General features: G+C 37.6%; 1 protein-coding gene across 2 annotated transcripts in view; it reads left to right on the top strand.

Annotated features, from left to right (window-relative positions):
* Positions 1-15,098, top strand: part of srcin1a (SRC kinase signaling inhibitor 1a) — a 195,856-nt gene that overhangs the window by 111,515 nt on the left and 69,243 nt on the right. For both annotated transcript variants that reach the window (XM_051936423.1, XM_028819382.2), the window contains exon 3: positions 7,970-7,996. In XM_051936423.1, the coding sequence (XP_051792383.1) occupies positions 7,970-7,996 (27 nt within the window). The remainder of the gene's footprint in view (positions 1-7,969; positions 7,997-15,098) is intronic.

Raw genomic sequence — 15,098 nt, 5'->3', positions numbered from 1 at the left:
ATACCACTATTGGTCTACGTCTAAGTTTTATCAGACATTTTTGTGATAATGCATTGCACTTTATCACATAGTCTTAAATTATATTGTTGAGTTTTTGTACAGCACCTTGTGATGTGCATTTTGAAAGCTGTTTGCTGAATTAAGAACACATATCCTTAACTGCCTTTCAGTTTGTTTTATAAAACCAGGCTCCATTTTCTTGCCAATTTCATACAAGTCTGCTTCCTCTCTTGCATTTCTTTTACTCCATTGAGTTTCTACTTTGTCACATGCATATCCTTTTTCTGTTTCTCTTTTCTTGCTCATGCACACCTTTCCCCCTTGCCTATTTGCTACTTGAGATTATGAACAGCTTCAGGGAAATTCGGAAAACTGAGAAATGAACAATCCTGGCAGGTTGTCAGAATAATAACCACGGCACAATGGTCTGCAAAGGACAGGAATGTATTTCAATGAAGCCTTTGCCAATAGATTTTGAAGTGTCAGTTGGGATATCTTGATCTTTTCACCTGCTTGGCTGAAATTTAAAAAAAAAAAAAAGTACTTAGTTCAGAGTAAGATCAGGGAGTTAACTACATGTCTTTCACTTTATCATTTACTTTTCTATTGACTGAATTATTTTACATTTATAAGCAGTTAAATTACGCATTGCTTTAAAGTGTGTTACATTCAGCTAATGAACTGAAACTATGTTGTGTTAATCAGAGACTAGCATGTTCTAGTTTAGCTCTTCAAATTAAACTAGCTCTTCTTTAGCAGTTTGATATTCTGGCTGTGACAGACACATTTGGAGGCAAAAATAAAAAGGCGCAGATCCATTTTACAGTTGCTTATTTACTTGTTTAAACATTATTATTGAGACTATTCCTGTTGGTTGCAAATTGTTTAAGGATTAGTACCAACAGACTTCACTTGTTATCTGTAATCTGACTACGTTTAGTTTACATGCAACCTTTCTTTTAAAAGAGAACAATGTTTTAAACTAGTAGCACATATTATCATCTTGCCTACAAGTCTGTTTGTGCTAAGACAGTTAGTGATGTCAGCAGTTTTATTGTCATGGTGGCACTAATGTTCGTTTTTTACATTGTTGGCTGCTGGCTCTAAAATTTGTTTTCTCATGCAAAGGATGAATGGCTTCAAAACGATGTGGGGTTATCTTACTTGATGGGTAAGATTAGAAAGGCAAAATCATTTGTGCAATATTTACACAAAACAAACTGTGGAGCAGTGGTAGCGCTGCTGCCTTGCAATAAGGAGACCAAGGTTTGAGTCCCGGGTCCTCCCTGTGTGAAATTTGCATGTTCTTCCTATTTTTGGTTGGGTTTGCTCCGGTTTCCTCCCACAGTCCAAAGGCATGCTGGTTAGGTGAATTGCCGATTCTAAATTGGCCTTAGTGTATACTTGGGGTGTGTGTGTTTGTGCGTGCGTGTGTGTGTGTGTGTTTCCATTCTGATGCAGTGTTACCCAACCTCGGTCCTAGGAACACACTGTGGCTGCAGGTTTTTGTTCCCACCAGCTTCAGTTTTTAATTGGACTCCTGGGCTAATTAAGTGGTGTGTTATTTCCCAAGTTCTGTGTTTTGGGAACAATATAGAAATTAGAAAACTACGTTTGGCATATATATTTTAAAAGGAGCATCCCACATGAAAATATAACGATCTCATTAACTGACAGTGCATACCAATTTATAAATTTTATGTCCGTTTGAAGTTAAAAAGAAAAAAAAAGTAACACTTTATCCCCAGCGGGGAATCAAACTCAGGTCTGTGAGGCACAGCAAAGGCTGCTGTGCTCCGAGAAGCAAATCTTAGCGCGCTACGCCATGGAAACTGTTGTGTCATCCTTGAACCTTTTGTGAAAGTGTTTGTTTGATCTTTGGAACTCCAGCTTTACACATTCTATAGTTTATGCCTACATTTTGTAACATTTATTACTAAAATATGAAAAAGTTTCTGTTTTAACAATATGTTTACACAGATTACTGTAGAAACGGAACACACATGAAATGCGTGTGTTTCAAATAACAATCTATTATTTCCCCCCTAAAACTCCACTTCACTCCCAGATAATCAATCAAGGCATGAGCTGGGAGAAGTTCATGCACGTTCTAAGTCGGTGGGGGGATGGAATAGCCGGCTGCTGGCAGCTTGTCTTTATCAGCACATTTAGATGACAAAAGACGCTGGCGGAGAGGTGTGAACGGATTTAAGGTGGGCCGGATCTACGAGTTTTTTCGTAGGCTCTGGTAATTCTAGTGTTAATGACTGTGTTTCAACCTACGTGTGACATTGATGATCATTAGCACCTGTTTGGCAGAACTGGTTGATCATACACCTGACTATAATCCTTCAAAATCCCTGTCTTTGTGCAAGTGTACCTATAAGAATTGATGCTGGTTTGAAGGCAAAAGGTAGTAACACCAAATATTGATTTGATTTAGATTTTTCTTTTGTTCGCTCACTTTGCATTTTGTAAATTGATAACAATAAACAATCATTATTTATATTTCTGAAAGCATTCTTTGTTTACAGCATTTTTTCACACCTGCCTAAAACTTTTGCACAGTACTGTATATATATATATATATATATATATATATATATATATATATATATATATATATATATATATATATATATATATATATTAGGGGGCTTTCCCCCCTGCTCGCTTCGCTTGCCAACCCCCCCGGCCTGTGCTACGCACCAGCCACTTTGTGTCTGTGCCGCTCGCATATGTGCATTTCACTTTCACCAAACAACAAATCTTTTCATTCTCACGGAAAGGCCTCTTCATTGGGAAAAAAACACTACTTTCTCTGATGGCAACACGAATTAGACGATCTACAAGTCTCCGACTTAAAGTTTAAATCTGAACAATATATTCAATCTCTTTTCGCTGTTCAATTATTTCACCGACTAATAATTTCCATTTGTTTGCGCTAATGCGATCTTTACTATCATTTACTTTAGAGTTTAGAGTACTTTCATTATCTCTAAACTGCTTTACGACGTTCTACTTTGTCATCTACTCTTTGTCTTTTACTTCCAGCCCCAGGGTTAAATCTCTTGGCACAAAGTCTTGTCTCACAGGACATGAAAGTATCTCTCTGAAAAAGTCACGTCTTGTCCCCGGCTAAAAAGTCTTGTCTCACCCCAGGATTTTTTTTATTATTTTATATATAATGTCACTTAGTTATCTGGAACAGATAAAGACTAGTATTAGTCTAAATAAATAAATAAACAAATAAATATATACAGTACATACATACATATATAAACTATATGTGAAAAGCAGAAGCAAAGCAAATTACACCTGGATGAGTAGCAACTCTTCTTACTAGAAGTTTGGGCACCCAATGTGCCTAGATATCAGGTGTCTCTTTCATTCTTGCTTTGTGATTCTGAACTGATATGCTCTTGGTCCAACATGGTCTCTGGAATGATATTGATGAAAGCACGAAAAGACGAGCCAATGCTGACATGTCTCCATATTTAAGCTAGCCTTGTTCTATTTCACTGCATCCCTTAGACTAATGGGATGTCATAGTTTAGGGGCCAACTCCCTTCCTGTATCCTGGCCATATACCTCTGAAGCAATTCTGACTATGTATAGCCTAAAGTATGTTCTCAAACCTTCTGCCAATCAATGTTCTACCTGTAGTCTTCAGCTAAAGCAAAAAGTGACTCCTGTCTTTTCCGTGTCTGCGGTCTGAGCTAGTGTAGTTATTTACAAGGCCTCAACTTTCACTATTAATCTCGTCTTGACTGGTTTTGTAGGCACTAGAGCAAGCATAGCAAATAACACTATTTATGGCATTCTTCATTTTTCTAACATATTATTTATCACTACAGAAGCATCTGCCTATTTTTTATATATGAACTATAGAATATAAAATATGAAATGACACACAGCATAACTGTTAAAAGTCCATTTTCATATCACCTTGTAAAAAGCAAATAAATGAAAGCGTTTAAAAATGTTTCACTGGCAGTTGTGGAGCCACAGTATCACAAATGAAAGCATACACAACGTCATAAAGAAAAAAAAGCTGGATTCTTTTGTTTGCATATAATTTAATCTTTTCTAAGCACTGTCATACAAAAGATATTTTGACAATTATTTGGACATCCCTTCTGTCAAAAATGGACACTTTTTCACAATACTGTGAAAAAGTATTTCCCTTTCCTGATTTTCCTATATTGTGGCACATTTTTGACACTGAGTGTTTTTCAGTTTTTTGCAATCAATATATAATAATAGATAAATGATATCTGAATGAACAAACTACACCTTGTTTTACTTACATCATTTATTGAATGAACTGGTACTCTGTGAAAAAGGGTAATTGATCCCTTACAATTATACAGTAGATAGATAGATTTTATTTGTCCCTAAGGGGTAATTAAAACCTTACAAAGGTGCAAGAAAAATATAAATATTTTAACATACCACAATCCCACCAACAAACATAAGAACTTCTGGCTTGGGGACTTGGATAGTAAGAATGCTCACTGGCAGTTTCACATTTTTGCAAAAGTATCTCAGTCCACACTAAAACAAATGAAAACATATGATGTAGATGTTTACCTCCACTGTAAATTGTCAATGTGCATTGTCAGGAAAATCCTTGAAAGCATAGTAAGAGTAGCCATGGGATTTATTGGAAAACTGTAGTGACCAATAAAATATTTGCTTTTTGTCCATATATGCAGCTGTCCTTTTGTGCATGTATGCAGCTGTTAAACCATACAAAATGTAATTTAGATTCATACAGGTAAGCAGTACAAGTGCCATATAAAGGAATTCTATGCCCGCTGTTTTGGAATATGGTTTTCTTCCATGAAGGGTGACTAATCAGGGAATGAGATGTTGGAATGAGCATGATCCGATCAGGAGAGGGCCACATAACAAGCACAAACAAATCACAGTGTGATTAGAATCTGTATTTTTAAAAGTTTCTTTCTATCCATTCACATTGCAATACCAAGCTTGCATTTTTAGAAGTATACAACTATGGGATCAGATTTATAAAACTTGTGTACGCACAAAAAGTGACTCAAAATGTGCTTACACAGCTTTCCACACAAAAGCTGGTTAAACTTGATCCCAAGTTTAAACTCATTCACCTTCGCCAACTCTACTCCCTGCATCCTCACCATTCCACTGACCTCCCTCTCATTTACACACATGTATTCTGTCTTGTTCCTACTGACCTTCATTCCTCTCCTCTCTAGAGCATATCTCCACCTCTCCAGGGTCTCCCGAACCTGCTCCCTACTATCGCTACAGATCACAATGTCATCAGCAAACATCATAGTCCACGGGGACTCCTGTCTAAACTCGTCTGTGAACCTGTCCATCACCATTGCAAATAAGAAAGGGCTCAGAGCCGATCCTTGATGTAATCCCACCTCCACCTTGAATGTATCCGTCACTCCTACCGCAGACCTCACCACTGTCACACTTCCCTCGTACATATCCTGTACAACTCTTACATACTTCTCTGCCACTCCTGACTTCCTCATACAATACCACGGCTCCTCTCGAGGTACCCTCTCATATGCTTTCTCCAGGTCCACAAAGACGCAATGCAACTCCTTCTGAGCTTCTCTATACTTCTCCATCAACATCCTCAGAGCAAACATTGGATCTGTGGTGCTCTTTCTTGGCATGAAACCATACTGCTGCTCACTAATCATCACCTAGCTTCCAGTATTCTTTCTTTAGTAGTTTGGACATATCTGACCCTTTAAAACAGATTGATTTAACATGGGGCAATTACTGTACATTTTCATGCAGTCCGCTGTTGTTGGATAACTTTCTTTGTTCATTAGAACTAGGGTGTTGTACTGTGTTAGCCATTATGAATGTAGTGAAAAGTCAAGCAAAATGACACCTTTTATTGGCTAACTAAAAAGATTACAATATGCAAGCTTTCGAGGCAACTCAGGCCCCTTCTTCAGGCAAGATGTAATACAGAAACTGGAGTTCCCAGTGTTTATTTACACACTAGGACAAGAAACAACATCGGTAAATCTTTACATGAGAAATCTTAAATGTAAAAAATTAATAGACTCCTTCAGGCTAGGGTTCATTTAACAAGAGAGAAGAACAATGTATGGTCAAGATCTTTGGATAAGATAACTGTCCAGCAAAGTCTTTTGAAGTTTCTAATGAGTTTTTCAATACAATGTGGATTTGTAGTCAGGTTGTCTGTGTCAGTCTGAGAGAATCAAGCAATCCTCATATCTGACTATAAAACTCTTGTCTCTATTCAAACCATGTTGCAATGTGTTCAATTTTAGCATGAGTTTAACTTCCTATTCCTTTCTTTCTTTCTGTGTTCTGAAGTTGCCCTTAAGCACTGTGACTTCAAAGTCCCTCTCACAGTGTCCATGGCTATTGAAGTGGGCTGCTAAAGGAACATCTGTGTTGCCATGTTTAATGTGGAACCTGTGTAAATTCATTCTCTGTTTGTCCAGTTTCTCCCACATAGAGTGCAGTGTCAGGACATTTCATGCAGAGAATTAGATAGACCACATTAGATGATCTGGGTGGCACGGTGGCGCAGTGGGTAGCGCTGCTGCCTCACAGTTAGGAGACCCGGGTCCTCCCTACCTGGAGTTTGCATGTTCTTCCCATGTCTGCGTGGGTTTCCTCCGGGTACTCCGGTTTTCTCCCACATTCCAAAGACAAGCAGGTTAGGTGCATTGGCGATCCTAAATTCTCCCTAGTGTGTGCTTGGTGTGTGTGCCCTGCGGTGGGCTGGCGCCCTACCCGGGGTTTGTTTCCTGCCTTGCGCCCTGTATTGGCTGGGATTGGCTCCAGCAGACCCCCGTGACCCTGTGTTAGGATATAGCAGGTTGGATAATGGATGGACGGATGGACATTAGATGATCTGCAGGAAAATTATTCCTTTATGTGATACATATTCAAGTGTTTCTTATCTAGATTTTTGTTGAAGATGACATTTTGTGCCAGATATTTGCAACAATAAAGAAAACTGGTAGTGTGAACAATTATTTTTCCACAGGACTGTAATTGATCAGAAACACAGATTTTTTGGTGTCTTTAAACTGGCCTTTTAGAACTAAGTAGAGTCTTTATTGTGTTTATTCAACTAAATTAGTGAGTTTTGCCTACTGCTGCAATAAGGACTCTAGTCTGCACAACTCTGATGGAAAAAGTGGGTTCAGAATTCAGATAATGGAATGAATGAGTGAACAAAGGTACATGAATGTTGAGATGGAATAAAGCTCTGGTCAGGAATGGTCTCATTGGTGCTAGGATAATGTTTGATTCCCTGCAGACACTGTAGTGAAAAGAAATGAGGTGTACAAAAAGGATGAATGGATGGCATTAAGCTACACATTTCAAATGGACAGAAGATGGCAAATATCTTCATGAAACTTTTTCTTCACTTGTGCATGTTAATCTGAAGTATAATAAATTTTCCACTAAATAGGCATCAATTTAGAATCGATTGACATAAAAATAATGTGCAGCTTAAACTGTGACTATTTCATGATCAACTATTGGTTTTCTTGAACACTGCTGTTTGAAATAATGAAAAACATGAGTGTAAAAGTCCCTGGCTTGCAGGGTCCATTTCATGCCTGCCTGACATATGCTAATAAATCACACCAAGGAGCAGTCTTGAAAAGTGTGTGCAAGTGGAATGTGAAAGCTGTTTGTATTGTTTTGTACATGCATGGTTGCCCTGCCTTCTCTTTGTTCATAGAAAATTTACCCTCACCAGCGTTCTCTTGATTGAAGGGGGAAAGTGAGGAAGTGTTGTTTCTTCAGTGAGTTACTCAGCTCATACAAGTAGGCTGTATTTGCTCTTTATGAGTAAGTAAGAGTGACGACTTCTTCGTACAGCACTTGGCATCAGCTCTTCATTCCTCTTGCAGAGTGGGATGTGTGGAAATGTAACTGTTTCTCTTTTTGTGTCTTTTTCCAGCAGCAGCCAAACTACTGGAGTTTTAAGGTCAGTATAATAAGCTGGACTACTTAGACTACAAACAAGTAAAACTAAAAAATAATTGAGAATGATGGAGATAGATTCTGTAGAGATTTACATTCTTCATTTGTTCTTTAATTTATCTAGATGTCAGTGGACTCATTTTTGCATGAAAGAAGCACAGTTTTTGTTAAAATATTGTGGTTTTGCTTTCCTTTCTTTGATGTATTTTATGTTGAAACCGACGCAAAAATGTATGCTGCTCAAATTGTACTGTATTATTATTGCAACCTACCTCACGTACTTTGTTATTTTTAATTAAAACCTCTTGCTCTATGCATTAGACTGAGAGCTCTTGAAATTCTTGGTCCTCTCTTATACAGTCGTTTTCATTTAAATGAATAGAATTAATTGAAATTTGACTTTTTACATGAATTTTAACAAATGAGCTCATAGGTGTAACATTTGCAGTTGTTTGTGATGCACCATGAATGGAATTTTGCTGTTGGTTTATTCATTAAATTGGAATGCTCCGTATCAAGTTTTGAAAATGTTCATATCAACAAAGTGTAGCAGGGAACACTACACTGATCCCCCAAACACCTTGAAACCTTATTTGTGTCTGTTTTCTGAAGTTTTGGTGCACTAGCTATACATTATGAAATCATCAATAACATGTTTACTATTTATGAGCCATTTCATTGGTTGGATTGTTAGTGTTGTAAGTTGTATTTGTGGAGTGTGATGTGACTTGAGCAGTGGAAAAAAGACATTGTTAATGCTGAGCTGGGTTCTTAAAATTAGAATGGAATAAATATACACAATGTATTTGAAAGCTGCTTGCAGAGTTTGTAATTCTGACACTGATAAGCATGAATTTTAAAAAAGGCAGTACTGTGATAAACGCTGTTGCCTCACAATTTCAGAAGACGTGGCTCAAATCCTGGGCATGGTAACTGGGTATATGGGGTATTTATATTCTCTTTGTGTTGGTGTGGGTTTTCTTCCCAAACACCAATGCTGTGCAGGTTTGGCTGATTGATCACCCCTAATTGGCCTGGTGTGAGTGATTGTGTTGTGTGTATTTGCTTGAGTATATGCTGTAATGAACTGGAACCTGGCCCAGGGTTGGTTGGTTCCAGTCTTGTTCTTGATACTGTTAGGCTTTGACCCCACCATCAAACATGATTTGACGAAAGTAGATAAATATAGTAAATATATGAGTTAATGAAATCTAATGAATTAAACTTTACATTACCCTATTAGTTTTCTGTGTTCCAATAATAATGCTTATTCTTTACATTCTTTGTACTCTGAACAATGACATAAAGAAATTTCTCTAGTATTGCCATGTGAACGTGTGTTCTCTGTAATGACATTTTATACACTGTAAGTGGGTTAGTTTTTTTAACTGTTTCATTCTTTTAGAATATACATTTTTGTAATTTGTGAAGATTTCACCTTTAGTTGTTAATTTAGTATTGTGTTTCTTATTGCCTGGGTATTATTTACTGTACTTAATGGAAATCAGATTTATCCTTTGAAAACACTAACTTAAATTCATTACCGCAGGAGCATTGTAGTGGGGTTCCATATTGTATAATTTCCTGACAGCAGGAGACAGGACAATAGCCATTTGCATATATGCAGTTATATGAGCTCTCAGTAGGAGGTTCATTGCTTTATTTAATTGTTTAATTAACTGTTTGTTTGATTATACACATAACTGGAGGAGGTTAGGAGCATAGTCATGTGATGATAATTACTTGAAGGCAAGGCTATACAAGCAGCTACTTACTGGTGCAAACATCAATTGGAGGACATCAGAGTGAGGAAAGACTATGAAGAAGAACCCATATTTTGACATCCAGAATTTGTTTAAGGAGAGACTTTATATTATTATGTCCTGCATAAAGTGCACAACTTTACTTTTTTGGTCATTCACATTCTGTTGGTTTTTTGTTCCAAATGTGGCATTGTACATTGTACAGTTGTACATATTTCCCATTCCTGTATAGAAGCATGTGTCAGTGAACCATGTGATTGACTGATATTCCTTCCATAGTTGTTTTCTTGCTTGAGCTTGTGGCTGCAAGGAAAATCTTTGGCTTTATGTAACTCAAAAAAATATATAGTTGGCTGGAGGTGTACAACTTCTACTGGGTATTTTAATGTTTTTTCAAGAAAGCCTTCAGGTTCTTGACAGTATTTATAAAATTTAGACATGTGATTAATTATTGTGGTTCACTGAGAATGTATGTATTTTAAACCTGTTATTAATAAAGTGAGCCCATTTCATTGTATTAATTCTTTCTTTTACTGTAAGACCATTTTGAGGACTTTTGCAAATATTTAGACATTCTTTTTGAAATTTCCAATTTACTTATAAATGCTGAACTTTACAATTAACCACTAATACTTACACCATTTTAATCTTTTCTTATACCGTACAATCCCTCTTAACTGGCCTCGCATTAACCAGCCAACGGATTAACCGGCCTGTTAAAATAAAATATTTTTTTTTTTTTTTTTATCCAAATTCTTTTTTATATTATACGTATGCACTTCCTTCTTTCCTGGAAGGTGAGAGGGCTCCTACGCTCAGAGTGATTTACGTTTACATATTCCATTATGAATTTTCCACGGTGCATTCTTCTTTCTACCTGGTGGCTCCCCTGTTTCTCCTATGGGGCTTCTCAACAGGGGAGTCGCTCTACCTGCAGGGGCAGCTGCCTTCCACACTGGTCTGGTTGCCCTCCAATCCCTGGCTATGTCGGGCTCCATCAGGACCGAGACTTGGGTTCTTTCCCCAGCGGCCAGGGCGCTCACACTGGGGCTAAACCAGCCCAAAGCCTCCATGACTGCCGCTGCCGTTTGATGGCCAGTCATCTTCAATACCGGTCATTAAAGCTCCGTGATCGCTCAGCTGGAGCAACCGCTTTCTTCAGCCCCACCGAGTTACAGCCAGACACTCCTCTGCAGGGGTTCACCTCCCAGCTGCCTGCCTTTGCTCCATCGAATCTGCTCTCTCTCTCTCTTGCTCTCCTGCACCAGCTTTCCTCTACCTACTTCCTTCTCCATTAACTTCCGGTTCTTTCCTGTTCTCCCCCTAGCTGCCTTGCATTTCTATTTATCACGGGACGCGAGCACGGCGATTATTTATTTAAAAAGTGGCCTTTTTGACTTGAGCTGTGGACCCGCTACACCACACTGTCCAGTCGTTGTATGAGAAAAAAACTCATCCACAAGGCTTCATCCACGATTTCGCACATATGGTTTCTTCAGGAATGTCAAAGAGATGCAGTACATACCTTGAAATATTTTTCTACATGAAAATAGGTATGCGTCGGATTAACGGCAACCGGCCATGGGTCCAGTCCTGAGGTGGCCGGTTGAGAGGGATTGTACTGTAGATCATTTATGTGTTCTCCTATTGTGCTATGACATGACAGTTTCTAAATGCTCCTTATTAAAGTAAAGCAATGGAATCAAAGGAGAAAGATAAACTACTAACCTCTTGTTTGTCAGGTGGACTTTGATTCCCTTATGCCAATGTTGCATTACGCCAGTTCTAGTCTTTGGGTATGTCAGACTTGCCGACTGCACAACAGTCCCGCACAGTCGAGTGTGCTCCTTTTATGACAGCCAATACGTTCTACCTGACAGAGCCAATGCTGTACATAGGGTCAGCAGGTACAGCAAGTTCGGCATCAAGCTCTGTCCTTTGTTTTTCTTTTTTAATTTCTGTCGTGGTATTTCAAACACAAGACACCAGACAGGCAAGCCTCTTTTCTCTTTGTGAGGTCAGAGACATCTGTTTTTCTTATTCCTTATTACTGCATTGCTGTACTTCCAGATTAGCATTCATTGGTTGTCATCTCATATGCACACACTGGACCTGCCTGCCCCAACAACTCTAACCAACTATGGAAAAACCTAGTATGTCACATCTTTCAAGTTTTTAGCAAATTGATGTCACCCCTATAATTAATGATCTCTAGATTCCCTGAGCTTCACGTACACAATGTTGTTTTTTTCACTAATCAATAAGACCTGCCCTTTAAATTACACAGTCGCAGTATTTAAATCACGCGATCGTAATGCAACATTTTCATTGGAAGGTGGTCTTTCCTGACTGGTCAGTGGAGTTGCTAGGTTTTTGTCTTGCAGTATGTAAAATACTGGATACATGCTAGCTTCTTCTGTCGTGCTATGACCAAAATGAAGAAATATTTGGCCATCACCACAACCTTATAACATCAGGAAAGACCTAGTAACTCCAAAAACTAAAAAAACACGATTTTTAAAAAAATGGCAGCTATTAGGTTATTCCATTGCACGTGAGAACTTAAGACAATTGTTGGAGCAAGTCATAGACTAGTTAGAGTGAGTTGATGAATATATCAGAGTACGCAACTAGCCTTCAAGGAAACGTGTCACCAGTTCAACTGAAAATTGATAGAAAAGTCGTCTAATGTGACATGGCCTTTAAAAGCAAGTTGATTCCAAGAGGAGTTGGTGCATGGTTAAGCAGTCCTAAGCCCTTCACCCAGTTTTGGCAGATGGGCTCATTTTAGCACTTAAAATTCACATGGATACCAGAACTATCTATCTATTAATAAGCCCAGATCTTCTCTCATTTTCTCACAGAAACCTTTTCAATGCCAAAAAAAATCCTACATATAAAATAAACATGATTTTCTTTTTTGCATAATTTCATTGAGTAGTTCAAAATCAGGTAAGTTGCTTTTTTATGTTTTGAAATACGAGTCCTAAAATATCAATTCAAGGCATCCAGTATGGATATGCAGTGTATAGTCATGTTGCATTCTTTGGTTTTTAAGGATAATTCAGATTCCACATTCTTGACTATAAAGTCTTTGAGATTTAGAACCTATCCCAGCAGCACAGAGTACAAGGCAGGTGCCACACTCCAGATGGGATGACATTTTATTCCAGTGTCCACTGACACATACACACACTCATTTTGGACAAACGTCATGTCTTCAATTAACCTAACATGCTAATCTTTGGCATGTGAGAAAAACCTGGGGCATTAACGAAAACCCAACATGACCACAAGAAAAAGAATCCAAATGAAAAAGAAAAAAAAAAAAACGATGGAAAAAAAAAAAAAAGCAAATGAGTGATTTTTTAAATCACACTTAAATGTTGGACTGCTGAATTTCATTCTGATGACAGAGAACTGTACAGAAAAATAGAATGAGGAGGCTGTCTGACAAGTTCAGGTCCTGTTAATGATAAGAGTAGAAACAATTTATAGACACCAGTTCAACATGCTGGTTTTGTAAATTTCATTGAATTAACATTGGATCTGTGAATTGCCATACCTGGGAGAGTTTCATTGATCTATATTATAGTGCTTTTCTATAGTCTCTGCATTTTTACTTTTACTGATTTCTTTGTGCTTTTTAATTTCTTTGTATTTTTTGCTGTAGAACTTGAATAAAAATTCCAAATTATGGAAAATAATTAAAACTTGAACTAGAATATGCAATCTCCACATCTAGGACTTACCATCTAGACAGAGACTGGGTCCTTTGAAGTGGACAGGATGTGTCTGCTATGTCACCTCTACACTTTGACTAATACTTGATTTTCATAATTTGTTGGGTTTTTACCAGTATGGTTCCTGAGAGTTGTTACCAAATAGCTCAGATAGGAATTTTATATTCAGTGCAGAAGTTTTAGGGTAGACTCATTTTTGTTCACTGTTCTGCATATTCCATATTCCCATGGCTAACTGTGTGCATGGGTATCTCAAATTACCTTTCTCATTCTAAAGGCATGCATGGATTTCAGTGGGTTAAGGGGCATGAAATTGTAGAGAATGTAGATCAGAGCGAAGTTGGGTTCCCAGAAATGATCAGCTGTTCTCAAGTCAGCAGTCACTGTTATCCCAACACTGTAGTGAATAATATTATTAGAAGGCAATGTAGGCATTGATTGAGAAGAATCAGGCATCAGGTAATGTTCATGTAATAGTCCAAATGGTTAATATTGGTGTTTTTAATAAAATATTTATCCCAATAAAGGAATTTATTTAACCAAAAATATTTTTCTTATCATGAAGGTGCCACAGTGCGATTAATTGTTGTGTCGAGTTTTTGCAACAAAGCAATGTTTCACATCTGCTGCTGGCTTATCTTTTATTTATTCATTTATATATGTGTTCATCAGGGATAACACACTTGAGGTAAATGAATTAATAAAAGATGTTTTAATGACTCCCTAAATATATAGTATTGTTTAGCATGGTTGCCTCATAGCTACAGGACACCATGTTCAAATTTCAACCTGGTCACTGCCTGTGTTGTGTGTTCACCTTTTTCCTGTGTTGGTGTGAGGTTTTCTTCAGGTGTTTGGTATTTTTTCCTACATCCTAAATGTATGTTTGGTTACTTTGTAATTCTGAATTGCCCTGATATAAAGTAGTATAGACATCAACATTAGTGTGCCATGTGGATGGATTGTTGCCTCATTCAGGGAAGGTTTGTGCTTTGTGCCAAGTGTTGTTGGGATGGGATCCAGCTCCTTGAAATCCTAAACTGGAAAACACATTAAGAAAATTAATTTGTATTCAACAGCAATTATATTTCTTATGGGTTACAGGCACCTTAAGAGAGTCCATAACTACCTTGTACTGATTTTTTATTTCTGTAGACTGCCCCATTTACTGGGAGGTGGTTTATGACTTGTTGCTGCAACAATAGAGGCTTTTAACCTACAGATTTATTTTAGCAAGTACGGTACTAAATCTAGAATTCATATAGATGGATCTAGAATATTCCATGATAATGTAGATTTATATTAGTGCTTTCAAATTGGAAAAATCAATCAATCCAAATGACACAGTTTTTGCCAATGTGAATTGATCAAAAATGTGTCCTTAACTGCAAAAAGATACTTACTATGTATGTGCACACTTCTTTATATCTGAATAGTGTGGATTATTGCAGCTTTAATAAGCAAAATAGCCTCTCTCTGTCATTGGTACACAATGTGCTGTTCCTTAGCTTCAGTGTTGTTAAATGTGCATACCCTGTCCGGATGGGTTAAATTACCTCAACTCTTCTGTTAGCATACTCATTTACTCATACCAGGCCAA

This window comes from Erpetoichthys calabaricus, chromosome 14, assembly GCF_900747795.2.
Source record: "Erpetoichthys calabaricus chromosome 14, fErpCal1.3, whole genome shotgun sequence".
NCBI classification, from domain to species: domain Eukaryota; kingdom Metazoa; phylum Chordata; class Cladistia; order Polypteriformes; family Polypteridae; genus Erpetoichthys; species Erpetoichthys calabaricus.
The sequence above is the reverse complement of the archived record's forward strand: the minus strand, read 5'-3'. Positions and strand labels throughout refer to the sequence as shown.